The sequence below is a fragment of the Hyperolius riggenbachi genome, chromosome 5 (genome assembly GCF_040937935.1).
Source record: "Hyperolius riggenbachi isolate aHypRig1 chromosome 5, aHypRig1.pri, whole genome shotgun sequence".
NCBI lineage: Eukaryota > Metazoa > Chordata > Amphibia > Anura > Hyperoliidae > Hyperolius > Hyperolius riggenbachi.
In genome coordinates this window covers 31,312,192-31,333,110 of record NC_090650.1, presented here as the reverse complement: position 1 = coordinate 31,333,110, position 20,919 = coordinate 31,312,192, and the positions used below count along the sequence as shown (strand labels likewise).

Genomic DNA, 20,919 nt, shown 5'->3' with positions numbered 1-20,919 from the left:
GAAGCCATACATTGGTCGATTGCCACCAGATCGACCAACAGATAGATCCCTCTCTGATCTAATATTATCACAGATGGATCTATTGGCTGCCCATACACTGCAAACAGATTTTGAATCGATGTCAGCATGAAATCGATTCACAATCTGTGGAGCCGCCACTGCCCGCTGCTCCCAGCAATACATTACCTCTCCGCCAGCGCAAGTCCCCGCTGTTCCTTCTGTCCACGCTGGGCATCTTCTCTTTACTTCCTGTCACTCCTGTAAACCAGCGGAAGTTCACGCAGTAGAAGGCGCTCTACTGTTTGAACTTCCCCTGACAGGATGGGACAGGAAGTAAAGAGAAGATGGCCAACCGGAGAAGGGACAGTGGGGACTCGCACCAGCGGAGAGGTAATATGCTGCTGCAGCTATGCTGCGTCAGTCGTCGGCCAATCGAATGCCGCTATGGACGCGCTCGATCAAGAGAAATTTTCCACCAGGACAGACCGACAGGATCGATCAATTTTAAATGGAAATTGGTCGATCGGTCAGCATTTGCATTATCGATTTAACAGCAGATTTGATCACAGTGATCGAATCTGCTGTATATCGGCGGGAATTCGAAGCAGTGTATGGGCACCTTTATACTGTACTGTGTGTGGCTGAGGAAGACGATGATGTAGATGGCCTGAACAATTGTATGTAATTAATGTAAAGGGCAGCACATCCTATGCATTTAATAGTAATACAGATTCACTTACATTTAAGAATAGAAAAAAATACAACATCATTTTCACACAAAGAATTTTATTATTTAAAATATAATGCTAATAAAATTGCCCTTTCCGTTCTCTCTGCAGTTGTGACTTTCCACAACCTGCTGACACATTCAAATCACGCTTCCATCCATGGCCTCAGTGCACAGGACCTCCCAGCCGGGGGCGTAACTACAAATCACGCTTCCATCCATGGCCTCAGTGCACAGGACCTCCCAGCCAGGGGCGTAACTACAAATCATGCTTCCATCCATGGCCTCAGTGCACAGGACCTCCCAGCCAGGGGCGTAACTACAAATCACGCTTCCATCCATGGCCTCAGTGCACAGGACCTCCCAGCCAGGGGCGTAACTACAAATCATGCTTCCATCCATGGCCTCAGTGCACAGGACCTCCCAGCCAGGGGCGTAACTACAAATCATGCTTCCATCCATGGCCTCAGTGCACAGGACCTCCCAGCCAGGGGCGTAACTACAAATCATGCTTCCATGCATGGCCTCAGTGCACAGGACCTCCCAGCCAGGGGCGTAACTACAAATCATGCTTCCATCCATGGCCTCAGTGCACAGGACCTCCCAGCCAGGGCGTAACTACAAATCACGCTTCCATCCATGGCCTCAGTGCACAGGACCTCCCAGCCAGGGGCGTAACTACAAATCACGCTTCCATTCATGGCCTCAGTGCACAGGACCTCCCAGCCAGGGCGTAACTACAAATCACGCTTCCATCCATGGCCTTGGTGCACAGGACCTCCCAGCCACGGGCGTAACTACAAATCACGCTTCCATCCATGGTCTCGGTGCCAGGACCTGCCAGCCAGGGGCGTAACTACAAATCACGCTTCCATCCATGGCCTCAGTGCACAGGACCTCCCAGCCAGGGGCGTAACTACAAATCATGTAACCCAACCCCCCCCCCCCCCCCCCCGCCCCCAGCAAAACTTTGGTGGGGCAACCTCAATGTGCACACCCTTCACCTGCCACCATCAGAAATTTTGGGACCCCTCACACATCATCAGGCCTGGGCCCCCCTTCCTAGGGCCCATCCACTGGTTGCTGTGCCCGCCCACTAGCCACTCCACCCCCATGTCCGAAATGCGCGGCGGCGAAAAATGTGCATGGCTCCAACACTGAAGAAAGCAGCATGCACAGCGTCATGCCGCAAAAAAGTAGGCGTGACCGTGGCATGTGGAGCCAAATACTAGCCAAATACAGGTAGTCCCCGGTTAACAAATGAGATAGGGACTTGTAGGTCCGTTCTTATCCTTTATCCGTTCTCTTCTGTCCCCCTCTTTTCTTCCTGTGCATCTTTTGTCCCCCTCTGTCTCACCTCAGTTTGTGCCTATTTTGTGTCCCTCTGTGTGACCTCATGTTCTCGTCTCATATCTTTTTTTCCCCTGTGCCTCTTTTGTCCACCTCTTTTCTCCCTGTGCCTCTTTCATCCCCCTGTGTTACCTCTTGTCCCCTACCGTCTCAGCTCGTCCCCCTGCCCTAGCCAGGTATAGGTGCCCCCAGTATAGGTATCCAGGCATAGGTGCCCCCAGTATAAGTAGCCAGCTATAGGTGATGCCCCAGTATAGGTAGCCTGGTGTAGATGCCCCCAGTATAGGTAGCCTGGTATAGCTGGTGCCCCAGTATAGGCCAGCAAGATTCAGGTGCCCCAGTATAGGTATTCAACTATAGGTGGCGCCCCGGTATAGGTAGCCTGGTATAGTTGCCCCCAATATAGGTAGCCTGGTATGGGTGGTGCACCAGTATAGGTAAGCCAGGTACAGGCGCCCCCAGTATAGGTAGCAAGCTATAGGCGCCCCAGTATAAGTAGCCAAGTGTAGGTGATGCCCCAGTATAGGAAGCCAGGTACAAGTGGTGCCCTCAGTAAAGGTAGCCAAGTATAGGTGGTGCCCCAGTACAGGTAGCCAGGTATAGGTGTCCCCCAGTATAGGTTGCTAGGTATAGGTGGTTCCAGCCCCAGTGTAGTTAGCTAGGTATAGGTGGTGGCCCAGTATAGGTAGCATGTAGCCAGATATAGATGGTGCCCCAGTATAGAAAGTCTGCTGTAGTGGGCTCACTCATCTGCTCCTCACGTTCAAGCGCTGTCGTCACTCTTCTCTCAGTGCTGGAACGCGGTGTGCTGGTTAGTAAGCCACAGGCCCGCAGCCAGCACACAGGCCCTTCCAGTGCTTTTGGGGGGCCCAGGACCCCCAGAAGCAGTGGGCCTCTCACTGCAGTGTCAATTGTCCCCCCCTGATGGCTGCCCTGTTCCCTTGCCTCTCCTTGGTGACCGTCCCAGCCACGGGGCACTTCTTGCAGTGGTCATAAACCATGCCTGGCCATCATCTTCACACCCATAATATAACAGAAACACCTGATCTGAAGGATGGACCCCTTTATAGGAGGAAGGGAAAGCTAGTGTTCCTCTCACAATTCTGGCCCCCCCTGCATTTGTGATTGGTCTCCATTTCTCTGCAGTCTGCACAGAGGATAGGGTACCATTTCAGTCATACCCAGCCCTGCTCTTAGTTTTACTGCAGTAATGTTTATATAAAGTGATGCCATTCTTCACTTTACCACTGGGACTGACCAGGTGCCTATAGTGGGAGGATCTTCCTGCATCTTCAGAACAGAATAAGGCAAGAATCATCTGTCTGGTCTCTCATGTCTAGTCAATGAGCTTAGCTGAAATGGAGCAGCTTGCGGAGCCTCCCTTTAACAAAGCTGATCACTATAAATAGCAGACAGCAGAAGGGCTGGACAGAGTCATGTTGCCTCTGTGTGGAGACAAACATCTCCCTCTGATATTGGGGTGCCCATATAGCAGGGCTCCACATACTGATAAGGGTTGCCAACTGTCCGTATTTAGACAGACAGTCCGTACAAATCAAGGCACAAATGAGCTGCCAATACTTCTATACTTTCTCTGTAGGTGTACATTCTTTTAAACAGACCTCAGCCCAGTCCAGAACCTGTGGTGCCCATGTGTGTTTACTGTGGCCGCAGCACCTTTAAGCCCCAGCACCTCCCTCTGGCCGCGATGCTAGACTTGCTTACTAGGATGTTTTTTAAACATTTAGATGCTGTGCTTAATGTCTGACCTTGTGCAGTCCCCATAAATGCCCATGTGCAGTGGCGTAGCTAAGCAGCTGTGGGCCCTGATGCAAGTTTTACATGGGGCCCCCCAAGCACTTTATACATAACAATTGATACGGGGCACCAAAATCTGCCAATGGCAACTACAGTGTTAGAGGTGCAAGAAGGGGATGGGGAACAGTTTGTTAATGATTACCAATATTCAAAGTATCTATAGAAGTGATTATGATGAGCACAGGACCAATAGAGAGCTAATACTGCAGTTGAGGGAGGGCCCTTCGGGGCCCCTCTGGCCCAAGGGCCCCGATGCGGTCGCAACCTCTGCAACCCCTATTGCTACGCCCCTGCCCATGTGTCAATTCACACAAAAAGCTTTTCATGGCGTTCAAAATAAAAGTAACATGCTGCATACACTGACTGTTCAGAGAGGTTACCAGGGCCGGCCTTAGGTTTCACAGCGCCCTGTTGCCCCCCCCCCTTTCATCCTACACACACGCGCACACGCACACACACACACACACACACACACACACACACACACACACACACACACACACACACACACACACACACACACACACACACACACACACACACACACACACACACACACACACTATAATTCGTGATCATCATGACTTCAGTTCTGTAGACTGCTCTGGGAGGGGATTTGGTGTCTTCACATCTTTGTCTGGAAGGTCCTGTGCCAGCTGAGATTCCACTCTGAGGCTTCAAGTAGACCTATAATAGCTGCTCTTTGGCTGCATCACTAGTCATCGCTGACAAACGCCAGATTGTGGCTGCCAATACCAGAACTGGCCACAGAGGATCTTGATATATTCCCAAAGGTTGTCATGGGGATGTCTGGAGGCTTTGGAAGTTGCTCCTGTCAAAAAGGATGGAGGAAAACCATTAATGCTGTGGCAATTGCATGCAATAACAATGAATATGGGGTATGGAGGAGATATTGGACAGGACAGGTTTTAAATGTGACAGAGACCACAAAAAGACGTGTGTGGGGGGTGTTAAATCATTGCCATATCGGTAGCAGATGGGACGATTGACTCTTCTCCATACTGTTGCTACTGGTCTGATCTGCACCAGGGTCGAACATGCACAACAATGGCCTCATCTGACGGCTAAAGGTGATCTGAATAGATGCTAATTGCCTTCACTTTACAGGGCTCTGATGGCTCTGAACTTCCGACAGGACTTCTGGGTCCCGATCGCATCTGATCACATGATATGACGTGTGATCGGGATCTAGGAGACCGTGTCAACGTCTCATGTCATCAAAACTAAGAAGACATGTTGGGGTTACATCGCTGCTGTGGTGAAGGAAGGAGAAGCCAATCCAGCCGTCCAAACAGATATCGAGGAAAGCTCCCTGCTGCTCTCTCTGCATACCCTGCCAACAAGCATGCCAGGCTGGGGACGGCACATTTCCCCAACGGCAGGAAAAAATCAGCCATGAAGCCAAATAAAGTATTACTTTATTTGGCTGCCAAAGGGTTAAAGGAAACCCAAGTTTTATTTTCCTTCTAAAAGCTAAAAAAGTAGGTTTAATGTCGCATTGTCATATATGAATGATACAGTCTTTCACACAGTCTCAGTGTCCCAGAGCTAAAATATATCATCTATTGACCTTTTTTTCTAATCTATCCCTGCAGTCAGAAGCTGTTCTCTGCCAGGCAAGAGTCTGTGGCTATAATACCTTATCAGTGACGACTACACTATAGTCCAACTATGTCCCAACTAAAGAGAAACTGTCACTTGCGTAGATGATGTTTAACTCTTTCAGGCAGAAAAAGAAGAAAAGGGACACAGCCTAGTCATTTGTATGCTTGGCACTTTACAACATACACATGACTATCTCATCATAGTAGCAGTAAAATATTTCCCGTGTTAGCCATAAGTAAAAGCAAGAAGTTTTGAAGAAGGATGATACCATTTATTGGCTAACTTAAAAGAATAAGAGTATAAGTATAAGCTTTCGGCTGTACAGCCATCTTCAGACTTCAGAATTGCAGTCTGAAGAAGGCTGCACACCTGAAAGCTTACTCTTATTTTTTTAAGTTAGCCAATAAATGGTATCGTCCTGATTCAAAACTTCTAGCTTCTATCTAATCACGCCATGTAACTTCGGGTACACTTTTACCATTTGCGGACCGCTGGCGTAAATCCTACGCTGCCTTATGGCCACCTAACTCTGATGCGGCGCTCCTGCGGTGATCGTGCGCCCCCGAGAGGGGAGATTAAGCTGTCATCTCCACTCAGTTATCAGAAGGCATCGCATATGGCTTCTAATCATGTGATCACTACGATCACCAATGGATCGTAGTGATCCCTGTTACTGATCCGGCGGTGGGGGGGAAAGAAGAGGATCCACTCACCTTCCTGCCGTTCCCACGGTGATCGGTGCTCTCCTCCACTTAGGCCACCATCGCCGCTCGCTCTGACGGCAGTACCGGGTCCCGGCTTGATGACGTCATCAAGCCCCGACCTGGAATTGAGCAACAGTACGAGCGGGGATGCCGGCTGGAGTGGAGGGGTCCACAGATGCTCATTGCTGGAGCCTGGATGGTGAGTAAATGCTGCTGGCTACAGGGGGGGGGGGACATCTGGCTACAAGGGGGACAAAAGCTCAGCTACCAAAAATGGAGATCCGGCTGCCTGACCCTCCCAAACGCTCCCCCCGCATGCAAATTCACCTGGGCCTTAAAGAGGATGTGTAACCTCAAAAAATCCCCTGGGGGGTACTCACCTCGGGTGGGGGAAGCCTCCGGATCCTAATGAGGCTTCCCACGCCGTCCTCTGTCCCACGGGGGTCTCGCTGCAGCCCTCCGTGCAGCCGTGACGTAATATTTACCTCCCTGGCTCCTGCGCAGGCGCTCTGACGGCTGTCGGCTCCGAACTACACGAAAATACCCGATCGCCGTCGGGTCTGCTCTACTGCGCAGGCGCAAGTTTCCGGCGCCTGCGCAGTAGAGCGGACCCGACTGAGATCGGGTATTTCCGTGTAGTTCCGAGAGGAAAGCAGCCACAGCGCCCCCGCTGGAGCCAGCAAAGGTAAATATTGAAATTACAGTCGGGCCTGTTGCCGGCTGTTCAGAGGGCTGCAGCGAGACCCCCGTGGGACAGAGGACGGCGTGGGAAGCCTCATTAGATCCGGAGGCTTCCCCCACCCGAGGTGAGTACCCCCCAGGGGATCTTTTTCATGTTACAGAGTCTCTTTAAGGGTGGTTAGGCAGCCAGTCCCCAATAGGTTAAAGACCTCCTGGTCTATCCTAGGTGATATATGTCAGCTTTCAGCAGTGGCTGTCCATCTACTGGATAACATTGGTCAGCTGAATATCACACAGAGGAATGCTGAAAAGTCCATTAAAGGACACCCAAGGTGAAAGTAAACTAACGAAATAAACAATTGTATATATCCTTGTCCTAAAAATTACTTTTTAAGATACAGTATTTCATAGTTTTATTTTATATTTAAATCTACTTTTTAAGTGTTTACTGTTTTATTGTTTTTGCTCAATGACACATTCATTGAAGTATGCCAGAGCTAAAAATCTATGAACTATTTATCCTTTTTATCTCTTTCCTGCTCTCAGAAGCCATTTTCTGCTAGGAAAGTGTTTTATAGTTGGAATTTCTTATCAGGGAGGGTCACACTGTAGTCACTTCCCATTTGAGTCAGGACTGAACACAGCCTAGTTATTTGTGTGCTAGGCACTGTACATACACATGTCTATCTCATCACGTCCCCTCCGGCATCCTTTAATTGAAGGCATTGGTTGGAAGAGATGTGACATTTCTGATGGAGATCATATTATTTTTCATGTCGCAATATTTTTGCTGTTTCTTATTACTATTTAGCCAACGTTTGTGGATTTTTACCAAGAATCCAAGAAGTTTAGTGAATTTGGGGGTCCCTCCATTGGATTTCATTCTGCCTGTGCTGTAACATTTCTTAAAGAGGAACTCTACTGAAAATAAAATAATACAATGGCTTATTTTTTACAGTATTTTTTACATTCTGAAATGTATCACTGGTGGCGACAACTTTACTGTTTTCAAGTGCAGCTCTGTGGAATGTCTGTATGCTCATTGCTCAGTGTTCTGAAGCCAGTAGACAAATTAACTGGTTTCCCAGAATGCTCTGGAATTCCACACCCCTAAACAGCCTAGGCTGTGACATCACTGGGAGAGTTAGGTTACATACCAATATACAGCAATATATTGATATAGGGAGTATTTCAGATGCTAGAACCAGGATAATTTGGTGGCGTAGTGGTTAGTGCTCTTGCCTTGCAGCGCTGGTTTGAATCCCAGCCAGATCAACATCTGCAAGGATTTGGTATGTTCTCCCTGTGTCTGTGTGTGTTTCCTCCGGGCACTCTGGTTTCCTCCCACATCTCAAAAACATACAGATAAGTTAATTGGCTTCCCCCTAAATTGGCCCTAGACCAGGCATGGGCAAACTCGGCCCTCCAGCTGTTATGGAACTACCAGTCCCACAATGCATTTGCCTTTATGAATCATGACTGTGGCTGTCAGACTCCTGCAATGCATTGTGGGACTTGTAGTTCCTTAACAGCTGGAAGGCCAACTTTGCCCATGCCTCTCCTAGACTATGATACATACATAGACATGTGACTATGGTAGGGACAAGATTGTGAGGGACATTTAGTGACAAGACAATACACTCTGTACAGCGCTGCGCTATATAAATACTTAAATAAATTTAAAAACAAAAATTAACACAAAAGTGGGTATCCTGAATAATTTACTGCATTCTACAATATGTCACTACAAGGCCTCTTTAACATAAATAAGTCTCACCAGTTTTGTTGCCCCCTGGTGGACATTCTGTAGGTTCTGTCCCGCTGGCTCCATCCACTCCCATTCACGTCTCCAGGAGAACTGAGCGCGTGGCAAGCGCAGGGCTGGCTGGTCTGTGGGCACCCCAAGGATGAGGCTGTCCATAAAGGTCGGCTTTGGTTTCTTCTTCTTCTTCCTCCTGGGAAGGACAAAGGTAAGAGACAGCGATAACACAAAGACCATTAACATATTCTACATATCGGAGCTCAAGGCATCCCAACAAGTGGGGACACTCAGGACAAGTAATGGCCCATACTCACGGGCAACTTTTTGGCATGTCGCTCGTCGCCAGGTCCCTCCGCATACACACGGCGGAGGGACCTGGCAACTGATGCGGCGGAAGCTGTCGCTGTTGTTCCTCCCCCCGCCGGAAGCGCCATCTACTTACAATTATGTTGCTGTCGCTAGTCCGCGTACTCACGCGGACTAGCGACAGTTGCGGCGGAGTTGCGGCGGCGACTGTCGCCAGGCGATTGACCGCGCCAATCGCCTGGCGACATCAGCGACGGGCGACAGTTCGGGGTGCGCGCTCGGGCAACGCCGCATACTCACGGGCGACCTGTCGCCGCAACACGCGCGCGCTGCATGTTGCGGCGACAATTGTAGCCCGTGAGTATGGGCCATAAGGCTGGGTTCTTTTGCTGTGGAGGAACAGATGCTTCATAGACAGTGAGCTTATAGGCAAACAAAGACACACAGAATGCCTTGTTTTCCATCATAGGGTACTGTTTATTTTTCTCCTGCACAGTGTTAGTGCACCAGTCCTGCCAATATCTACAGTGTGCAATCACTGCCCCCCCCCCCCCCTCCCCATCCTGATATCTGCAGTAACCTTCTGTGTCACCTCCTGGGAAAGTGACCAGCAGCCTGAGGACAGGAGTTCATTCACCCCAAACTGACACCTCAGTCAGGGTCCTTCACACCCCCTGCCGAGCCTGATTGTGTAAGTCAGCCAATAGGAACATTCCAATGTGACGGATCGATGTGGGGTGTAAAGAGCAGCGATAACAACAGGCAGAAAGTGAGGTCAACATGGGAGACAAGAGAATTACAGGGGAACTCCGACAAGTGGCAGTTAAGTGTTGTTCCTGTGTCCACTCACCGAATCTGGGGCACCCCTTTGGAACATGACCTCTATTCCATGCACAGCCTCCTCCTCCATGTGTAATGCCCATGTACATCTATGTGTAGCTCCTGATTTGTAACCTCCCTTTTCCATACACAGCAATCCCTCTTCCATCTCCAGCCATCCCCTTTTCATATAGAGCCAGTCCTTGAGGCATCAGCTGCCCAAGGCCCTGCTCTTTGTTGCCTTTCCAAAACTCTACCCATGTCCAGAAAAAGGGCTGAATTTCACAGTTTGATTTTGGCCTTGTATCATTTCTATACCTGAACCAGTAACTATTGTTTGCACTTATTCGTATTAATGAAACATGGTTTGTGACTTTTGAAATTTATACTGTTGCCTTGCGCATTTAACAATTGGGGCAAGTGCCCACTAGAAATTATGAATTACAAACGAAATTGGAAATCGGCACTTACCTGGGGCTTCCTCCAGCCCCTTGTAGCCATGAGGTCACTTCTCACAGTCGTGCGCAACTGTGCATGCGTGGCTCAATCACACACGCATCGGTGTAAGCCTCCTGCGCATGCACAGTTCAGTCTTTCAAGAACTGCGCATGCACAGGAGGCTTACAGAGACGCGCGCGTGATCAAGCCGGGTGTGCCGACGAACGTGGCTGCCAGCGGGACCACGGAGGGGACCCGGAGGGTGCTGACTGACCTCGCGGGCTACAGGGGTTTAGAGGAAGCCCCAAATAAGTGCTGATTTTTACTTCAGTGGTCTGCTCAGGATCCCTTTAGCAATTCCTTTGAGCTGGAATCTGTGAGCAGTGTAATTATCTCAGAGTGATATTCAACATAGCTCCCAATTGTCCCTCCATTGGAGGAACAGTCCCATTTTTGGAAATAAATCCCTCTGTCCCTCTTTCTTCCTTATTAGTCCCTCTTTCAAGACTGATGTGCCAATCTATAGTGGGATGCGAAAGTTTGGGCAACCTTGTTAATAGTCATGATTTACCTGTATAAATCGTTGGTTGTTATGATAAAAAATGTCAGTTAAATATATCATATAGGTATAGGAGACACACACAGTGATATTTGAGAAGTGAAATTAAGATTATTGGATTTACAAAAAGTGTGCAATAATTGTTCAAATAAAATTAGGCAGATGCATAAATTTGGACACCACAAAAAAGAAATGAAATCAATATTTAGTAGATCCTCCTTTTGCAGAAATTACAGCCTCTAAACTCTTCCTGTAGGTTACAGTGAGAGTCTGGATTCTGGTTGAAGGTGTTTTGAACCATTCCTCTTTACAAAACATCTCTAGTTCATTCAGGTTTCATGGCTTCCAAGCATGGACAGCTCTCTTTAATTCACATCACATATTTTCAATTATATTCAGGTCTGTGGACTGAGATGACCATTACAGAACGTTGTACTTGTTCCTACATGAATGCCTTAGTGGATTTTGAGCAGTGTTTAGGGTTGTTGTCTTGTTGAAAGATCCAGCCCCGGCGCAGCTTCAGCTTTGTCACTGATGCCATTGGTCTCCAGAATCTGCTGATACTGAGTGGAATCCATACAGTCCCTCAACTTTGACAAGATTCCCATTCCCTGCACTGGCCATACAGCCCGACAGCAAGATGGAACCACCACCATATTTTACTGGAGATAGCTGGTGTTTTTCTTGGAATGCTGTGTTCTTTTTCCTCCATGCATAATGCCCCTTGTTATGCCCAAATAACTCAATTTTAGTTTCATCAGTCCACAGCACCTTATTCTAAAATGAAGATGGCTTGTCCAAATGTGCTTTAGCATACCTCAAGCGGCTCTGTTTGTGCTGTGGGCAGAGAAAAGGCTTCCTCTGCATCACTCTCGCATACAGCATCTCCTTGTGTAAAGTGCGCCCAATGGTTGAACGATGCACAGTGACTCCATATGCAGCAAGATGTTGTAGGTCTTTTGTGCTGATCTGTGGGTTGACTCTGACTGTTCTCAACATTCGTCGCCTCTGTCTATCTGAGATTTTTCTTGGTCTGCTACTTCGAGCCTTAACTTGAACTGAGCCTGTGGTCTACCATGTCCTCAATATGTTCCTAACTGTGGAAACAGACAGCTAAAATCTCTGAGACAGCTTTCTGTATCCTTCCCCTAAACCATGATGGTGAACAATCTTTGTCTTCAGGTCATTTGAGAGTTAATTTGAGACCCCCATGTTGCTACTCTTCAGGGAAAATTAAAAGAGGTGGGAAACTTACAATTGACCTCCTTAAATACTCTCTCATAATTGGATTCACCTGTGTATGTAGGTCAGGGGTCACTGAGCTTATCAAGCCAATTTGAGTTCCAATAATTAGTTCTAAAGGTTTTGGAATCAATAAAATGACAACAGTGCACGAAATGTATGTGTCAAGTACCTGTGGTGATGGAGACCGTTGAGCTGAGGGTAGCAACCCTTGCAACTTGTCACCCGGTATCCCTGGAGTGTGAACAGGAGTACCTGGTATACAAGGGGCAGCAGCGCTCGCAGAACCATAGGCGTGGCGACAGGCCCGTTTCTAGGGCCGTGCGGCCCGTGCGGGCGCCCTGGGCGCTGAAGGCGTGTGGGCGCAGTATTGGAGGGGGCAGTCAGCCGCGGGGAGGGCAGCCCGACCTCTGCCTCCCTTCCTCTCCGGGCGCCCTCCGTGCTCCCCCCTCCGAGTGTGACTGACTGCACAGGTAGCGCTGTCTACAGAGCGCATTAGCGCAAATCACCTCCCTGGTTCCATCGCCGCCGGTCTCCTCTTCTCTTCATAGCCGCTGATAGATACACATGCTGCTTCCTGTTTAGCCGGAAGCAGCGTGTGTAACTTTATCAGCGGCTGTGAGGAGAAGACTGAAGAGCAGACCGGCGGCGATTGGAACCAGGGAGGGAGGTGAGTTGCGCTGATGCGCTCTGTACACAGCGCTTCCTGTGCAGTCAGTCACACTCGGAGGGGGGAGCACGGAGGGTGCCCGGAGAGGAAGGGCTGCCCTCCCCGCGGCTGACTCTCCCCTCCATTACTGGGGGCGGGAAGCTACCTATCTAACCACACTGGGGGGCACCTACCTAATCTAACCTATACTGGGGGGCAGCTACCTATCTAACCTATACTGGGGGGCACCTACCTAATCTAACCACACTGGGGGGCACCGACCTAATCTAACCACACTGGGGGGCACCTACCTAATCTAACCTATACTGGGGGGCACCTACCTAATCTAACCACACTGGGGGGCACCTACCTAATCTAACCTTTACTGGGGGGCACCTACCTATCTAACCACACTGGGGGGCACCTACCTAATCTAACCACACTGGGGGGGCACCTACCTAATCTAACCACACTGGGGGGCACCTACCTAATCTAACCACACTGGGGGGCACCTACCTAATCTAACCTATACTGGGGGGCACCTACATATCTAATCTGTATTGGGGGCAACTATTCTGACTCCCTATATTAGAGGCACCCACCTAGCTAACCGGTACTGGGGGCACCTACCTATCTAACCTATACCGGGGGCACCTGCCTATCTAACCTATACTGGGGGCAGCTATACCGGCTACCTATACTGGAGGCACCTACCTGGCTAAAAGGGGGCAACTATACTGGGGCACCTATGCCTGGCTACCTATACTATGCCTGGCTACCTATACTTGGGGGGGACCTATAGCTGGCTACCTATACTGAGTGTAACTAGACCTGGCTAACCTATACAGCGGGCATGTATACCTGGCTCCGCGGGGGGGGGGGCGCAATTTTAACACCCTCGCCCTGGGTGCATTTTAGCCTAGAAACTAAAGTGCATGACCAAGCTGGAACCACAGCACTCCCACAGGCTGAGTCTGGTACTGCAGGGACTCAGCAGCCAGGATGGTTGAACAGCAGAGCAGATCCTTGGACAAGCTGAAGTCGGCAACAAAGCGGGTTCTCGTACAGGCAGAGGTCGGGCAACAAGGGGGTACTCAGACAGGCATGAGTCAGCAACAGATCGGATAGTCGTACAAGGCAAGGTTCGGCAACAAATCGGGAAGTCAGGCGGGCCAAGGTCAGAATCCAGAACATCAAGCAAACGGGCAGACACAAAGTCACGTCACGGGAGATACAACACTAGCTGCAATACTACAGCACTCTGCAGACTTATATAGGCCGTTTGGCACGAACCGCGTATCGCATCATGCACGCACACTCGCGCAAACACATCACGCAGACATGCATTTACAGAACACCCTTGCGCGCACGCAGCACTCACAGTAACACCTTTCGGCACCAACGCTTACACCGCGCAACGCGCGTGGGCGAGCACCGACAGACCACCCCGCAAGAAAGCCCGCCGGGACCCCACAGGGTGACTGCCAGCATCCTTATGTGCCAGCCGCCTCGACTGAACAGGTAACTGACTGTGACAGTATACACCTGCCCAATTTTATTTAAACAATTATTACACACTTTCTGTAAATCCAATGAACTTCATTTCACTTCTCAAATATCACTGTGTGTGTCTCCTATATGAGATATTTAAAATACATTTTTTATCGTGACAACCAACGATTTATGCAGGAAAATCATGACGATTAACAAGGTTGCCCAAACTTTCGCATCCCACTGTATATTAATATATGTATTTTTCTACTGGAAAATGTGCTCAACTGTCTCCAAACTTTATTCCCATCAATTAAATTGATATTTCTTATATTCAAATGTCAAAATGAAGAAAAATTAAAGGTGGGAGAAAGGACCAACGAGGCTTGGATGATAAAACGACATCTTTTGATTCTGGATTCCTTGTGATATGCATGGCGAGGGGTGTGGTGGGGGCGTGGTTATAGGTGTGGCGGGGGCTGAGGTGCACCTTCTCTTGTCTACTGTCTAATGGTCCCAGCTGAGTGATGTCATTTCCTGCCACTCCTGGTTGCCCAGGTCTCATGGAGGGGCTGTAGCACTAGCTAGTACTGCTTTCAGGAGAAGTTGTTTGGCTTTGTACCCTGGTGTTTGGTTGTTATTATGAATGCTGATTCTGTAGCCGAGATAAATCTGGCATCTGTACGGATGCACCCTGTATATAATTGAGTTTTGTAGAATATAACTATTTCAGGTAATTTAACCTCCTTAGCGGTAATCATTAGTTTAGCTTGGGGTGGAAAAAACATGCCAGGAGCCAGGGCCGGATTTACCATAAGGCACCCTAGGCACGTGCCTAGGGGCGCCTGGTTGGCCAAAGGCGGGGTTAATTCATGTCCCTTTAAAATTGAAACCGTGAAAAATGCAACACTAATGCAAGCGCCGCCCGCCGCCTCCTCCTTGCACCGTGATCCGGCGGCTGCGGCCACAACTACAGTGAGGGGCGGGCGGCTAGTGATAGACACACAGTCTGTCATTATGTGCCGCTCTCCCCGCCCACCGGCCGCCCTATTCATGCCTGCACGCAGCGCTTCAAGTGAACAGCAGGCTGCGTGCATAGGCGGCGGGGGGCGGAGCGATTGTTCCTCTGTATTGCCGGCTGAAGTCCTGGGGCTGGGAGCGTGGCTAACCACGTGGGCGGCCAAGAGGATGCGGAGGGACTCACCGGCGAAATTAGCCTGCCTGGCTGTGCCCAGAGCCATGATGGAAGGGGATAAAGAGGACGAATACAGCAGCAGCAGCAGCACAGGTAGGCAAAAAGCTCTGCCCACCGACACCTCTCCTGTCCATTAAAGCTGCCAACAGCCAACCAGAATCTGTTTTCAGGTGACAGACGGGGAGGGGGGGATGGGGCGGACGAAACAGCCCTGTAGGTAGGACTGTAGGAGATAGCCCTGGCCTGCACTGTATAGTTACAGCCCGCCCCGCCCCCTGTGTATACTATTGGGGGATTGAAGATGTCTGCACACGTGTGTGACAGTCACAAACAGCAGTGTGTGACACAGTGCCCCGTGGTCCCTGGAGACTGGAGAGTGAATGAGACTGACTTGCTGCGACATGACACAGACCAGAGAGAGGGAAAAACCCACAAAGTTAGTGACACAGACACTTAGTTTTTAAGCAGAGTAAGTGACTGATTTTTTTTTTTTTTTTTTTTTTTTTTTTTAGCTTGTCTTGGCTCCTGTTGCAAGCAACAGGAGTCCCGGTTAGCAAGGCTATTAGCCCCGTGCACGGAAAAAGCGTGAGTGCCCTAAAGCACCCCCACAAAACGTGCACGAGTAGCCACGGGCCCCACAATACAGCAGGGCCCTTCCGGTTGTTCCCCGAAGGGAACCTTCCCCCTTTGCCATCGGCTCAGGGGGTGGCATCCTCCAACACCCGAGGGGTTGGAGGATCCTGGGGTCCTCCGAGGAGGACCCCGACTGTGCCCAGTGGTTACCCAAAGGGCCTGGCCATGTGGCATCCCACATGGTCCGGGTGGCTCCCCCGAGGGGGAGCCGGGTGGGAACCGAAGTCCCCGGTGCCAGCAAGCTGGCCCCGACCTTGCGGCCGGAGTGATAAAAATTCCGCACTCTCCCTAGCCAAAAGGCCGGGGAGCTGCGTTAGTCAGCTCTGCATATGGGCAGTACAGACCAAAGCACCCTACTTCCGCCTGAGATCTGCCACATCTCAGGTTTTTTCAGGTGCACCTGGAGCGCCACTTCCAGGGGCAGTACGCCTAAGCAAAGCCCTCAGCTATTCAGCCTCGACCATGGTATAGATCCATTCAATCAGTCCCTGAGAATTATGAACCAGGACGGACACCTTTACTAGAGGACCAGAGGTTCCCATCCCCCCTGCTCAACTCGTTCAAGGTTCTTTCCCCCCCCCCCCCCGGGTGACCAGGCCGGGGTTCCCAGTAGCATGTCTCCCAAAAACCTCAAGCACAGATACTACACTTGATCTTAGCCAAAAGGCCGAGAAGTAAGTGACTGATTGCAGACCCGACCCCCCCTCCTTTTCCTAGCAGAGACTACAACAGACAGTAGTGTCCCCTGCTGAGACAATCCTGTGATGCTTCCCAGTGTTTCCATAGGGCGATATCGCAGCTCTGTCCAGCTGTCACCTGACCTGATAAGATGTCATTGCTGCTCTGATCAGGTCAGGTGACAGATGGCCGGTGCTGCTGAAATTGCCCTATGAAAACACTCCTGGATTCCAGGTTGTAGGTGTCAGATTGGGAGGGGGACTACTTGATGGTGTAAAGGGAAGGATTTCGTCAGCAGGCACACAGGGGATGGGGGAGGGGAGTAATGTAGTCTCTCAGTGGGGAGATCAGTAAGGTTTAAATGATACCTTAAATATATCTTCAAATTCCTGTGTGCATGGGGGTAATTGTGTATACGTTTACTGCACCTCCCTGGACGGGCGTCTGTCTCCATTTGCCTTTTATCCTCCCAATTCTAAGGGTCCTGGTCAGCGCCCTCTGACCCGGATATACTACGCTGCAAATGCACAGTATGTCTGCTTGGGCGCCTTTTGACTGCACAAGCTCGGAAGTCTAATTGCTTTATGTGCACGCTGCCGCACCAAGACATACTCAACGGACATATTGTGCATGCGCAGAGTATTATGTGAGGGTCAGAGGGTGCCGACAAGGACACATAGAATGGGGAGGATAACAGGCAAACAGAGGCAGAGGCTGGGCCACAGAGGTGCGGTAAGCCTGTGCATAACTCCCCCCCCCCCCCACACACACAGGGCATCAATTTGAGGCTATGTTTCAAATTAAAGTATCCTTTAACCCTCCTGGCGGTTTGGCAAAATCCGCCAGGGGGCAGCAAATACGTTTTTTTTTAATTTTTTTTATTTTTTTCATGTAGCGAGACGAGGTCTCGCTACATGATAGCCGCTGCTCAGCGGCATCCCCCCAGTCCCTCCGATTGCCGCCGGCGATCGGAGATCAGGAGATCCCGTTCAAAGAACGGGATCTCCTGGAGGGCTTCCCCCGTCGCCATGGCGACGGGGCGGGATGACGTCACTGACGTCGTGACGTCAAAGGGGACTCCGATCCACCCCACGGCGCTGCCTGGCACTGATTGGCCAGGCAGCGCACGGGGTCTGGGGGGGGGGCGGCTGCGGCGACGTGTATAGCGGCGGATCGGCGGGTAGCGGCGGCGATCCGGCACTGCACGCAGCTAGCAAAGTGCTAGCTGCGTGCAGCAAAAAAAAATTATGCAAATCGGCCCAGCGGGGCCTGAGCGGTGCCTCCCGGCGGCATAGCCCGAGCTCAGCACGGGCTTACCGCCAGGGAGGTTAAGGCTGACCTGAACTCTTAAACAGGACAGAAGATAAAACAGAGAGAAGTGCACCCTGTGTGTATTTAGAGAGTTTAGCCTGTCTAATTCCCACTCATCTGTGTCTAATCACAAGTTGTAATTTGATCTCTCAGCTGTTTCCTCTGCCATAGCAGATAAGCTAATTTGAAAGCACATCATGTTAACAAAATGTCTGCTTTCATGGAAGTAGACACACTGCAGATTTATTGCAGGATTTGTATCAGCTGTAACAAAAATGTTTTTCTTTAAAGGTTATTATGCTTTTTTTAATTTTTTACAGCAGAGAGGATGTTCCTAGTTCAGGTCCGCTTTAAGGACTGATGAGACTCTTATTATAATAAGTCACAAGTAAGATCAGGTCAGCACACTGTTATCACAATGCAGTGTTCCGTTTATTGTAGAAGTCGACAAAGACTTCTGCAATAAACAGAACACTGCAGTGTGACAATGGTGTGCTGACCTGATCTTACTTGTGACTATAGACTTTGGGGTAACGTGACTTGGCACCCAGGTCAAGCACCCAACATACGGGTGAGGTGTGCCACTTCAAAATCCGTGCATATTATAATAAGTGTCACCTGTAAGGATCAAGCTAAATCCTTACTGTAAGATCATGTGAGTACACCCAGTGTACTGTTTCTATAAAGTGGGGAGGAGGGACGACGGAGCAGTTTCCCACTGGCTTGGAGGAGGTGATCAATGTACCAATGTACTGCCTGCCTGTCACTAGGACTGACCGATCACTACCACCCTGGCAAGCGCACTGTTCAGCCTCCCGTCTGAAAGAGACCTCACCGATTTAAATTTAACTAATCAAATGCCACTGCAGCTGATTTTGATTAATCTAACTTTCAACCTGCAGACTATTTGCAACCAAATTTGCATCAACACACCGAGCATCCATATTGCCTACCACCACCTTCCTATCCATAGAATCTACCCATCACTAAAATCTACTTAGTACCCGCCTGTAATTAGAAACTGTGTGTTATTAGTATTACTTCCTTGTGATTTGTATTACAGGTATCTGCTTGTTGCTGGTAGTAGACTATCTTTGGTAAAATTCTGCACGCCATTGGCAAAATCTGCATATTGTTGGTATTCTCTACTTGTCTTGGGTAGTATCTTGAGTAAAAAAAGGGGCGTACCTTGGGGTGTGGCTTGTGCTGATGGGCGGGGCTTAGGGCGACAGAGCTTCTGTGCCTATAGGCTCCCTGCCAGGAGCGGTTATCCCAAACTGAGCTCGTGGTAGCCACTGGGAGGTCTGTGCAGAGTACTGCGTGCAGCGGGCGTTTTTACTCACCTCCCGAGGGATCCCGACGTGGGATGCCATTCTTCTTCCTCTCCTCTGAGGCTCTGCTTCTCCTTGGTGAGATCACTATAGGGTTACAGCGCCACACGGTGGACGGAGGGAAAACTGCAGAGCCAGATTCCAGGGAGGTGAATGAGTGCTGGGGCTGCTGCAGAACTCACTAGCAGCATGATTTTTTTCCAGGTTTTATGATCTAAAATCATGCAAAAAAATTGCACCGCATTTAGACCCTAAAATCTGGAAAGAATCATAACACTAAGGGGTTAAGGGACATCAGTATCCCTCTTCCTCAGGAGACTTTTTGCAGAGTTAAGCTTCTCAGAAACAAACATGCATAACATTTCTGGAGGACAGAGAAAAGGGGGACACTTACCGGAGGTAGTAGAAGAGCAGAGTGACCTGTGACACCAGCAGGAGGCTCCCCACACAGGACTCCACAATCACCGCCAGCAGGAACGCTGCAAGAGACCATATGTCATACACACATATCCTGTGCACCCTAATACACCTCAGTATACCTCATCCCACAATAATACCGCAACACAGCCCCCCATACACCCCAATATACCTCATCCCACACTAATACCGCAAGACAGCCCCTATACACCCCAATACACCCCAGTACACCTCACCCCACACTAATACCACAACACAGCTCCCATTCACCCCAATACACCCCATCCTACACCCCAGTACAGCTCCTACTGTGCTAATACTACAACACAGCCCCCCATACACCCCAATACACCCCAGTACAGCTCATACTGTGCTAATACCATTACACAGCCCCCCATACACCCCAATACAACCCAGTACAGCTCATACTGTGCTAATACTGCAACACAGCCCCCCATACACCCCAGTACACCACTCACTGCACCCAGATACAAATCATTCTAAACTAATACTGCAACACAGCCCCGATACTACCCAATACACCCCATCCTACACCCCAGTACAGCTCCTACTGTGCTAATACTACAACACAGCCCCCCATACACCCCAATACACCCCAGTACAGCTCATACTGTGCTAATACCATTACACAGCCCCCCATACACCCCAATACAACCCAGTACAGCTCATACTGTGCTAATACCATTACACAGCCCCCCATACACCCCAGTACACCACTCACTGCACCCAGATACAAATCATTCTAAACTAATACTGCAACACAGCCCCGATACTACCCAATACACCCCATCCTACACCCCAGTACAGCTCCTACTGTGCTAATACTACAACACAGCCCCCCATACACCCCAATACACCCCAGTATACTTCATCCCACACTAATAACGGAACACAGCCCCCCAATACACCCCATCCTACACCCCAGTACAGCTCATACTGTGCTAATACCATTACACAGCCCCCCATACACCCCAATACAACCCAGTATACTTCATCCCACACTAATAACGGAACACAGCCCCCCAATACACCCCATCCTACACCCCAGTACAGCTCATACTGTGCTAATACCATTACACAGCCCCCCATACACCCCAATACACCCCAGTACAGCTCATACTGTGCTAATACCATTACACAGCCCCCCATACACCCCAGTAC

The 20,919-nt window shown here is 49.8% G+C and overlaps 1 protein-coding gene, 1 long non-coding RNA gene and 1 pseudogene across 4 annotated transcripts in view; 1 reads left to right on the top strand and 2 right to left on the bottom strand.

The window, feature by feature from the left end:
* The window catches only part of LOC137518088 (uncharacterized), a 179,886-nt gene that overhangs the window by 157,942 nt on the left and 1,025 nt on the right, over positions 1-20,919 (top strand). For both annotated transcript variants that reach the window (XR_011020735.1, XR_011020734.1), the window contains exon 2: positions 8,717-8,876. This is a non-coding gene — a long non-coding RNA (uncharacterized lncRNA). The remainder of the gene's footprint in view (positions 1-8,716; positions 8,877-20,919) is intronic.
* The window catches only part of LOC137518084 (protein HEG-like), a 54,333-nt gene continuing 35,105 nt past the window's right edge, over positions 1,692-20,919 (bottom strand). For both annotated transcript variants that reach the window (XM_068235379.1, XM_068235380.1), the window contains 3 exons: positions 19,715-19,799; positions 8,684-8,861; positions 1,692-4,727 (listed from right to left, as the gene is read on the bottom strand). In XM_068235379.1, coding sequence (XP_068091480.1) covers positions 4,611-4,727; positions 8,684-8,861; positions 19,715-19,799 — 380 coding nt within the window. In that variant the 3' untranslated portion in view covers positions 1,692-4,610. The remainder of the gene's footprint in view (positions 4,728-8,683; positions 8,862-19,714; positions 19,800-20,919) is intronic.
* On the bottom strand, positions 16,599-16,679 carry LOC137520057 (U2 spliceosomal RNA; annotated as a pseudogene).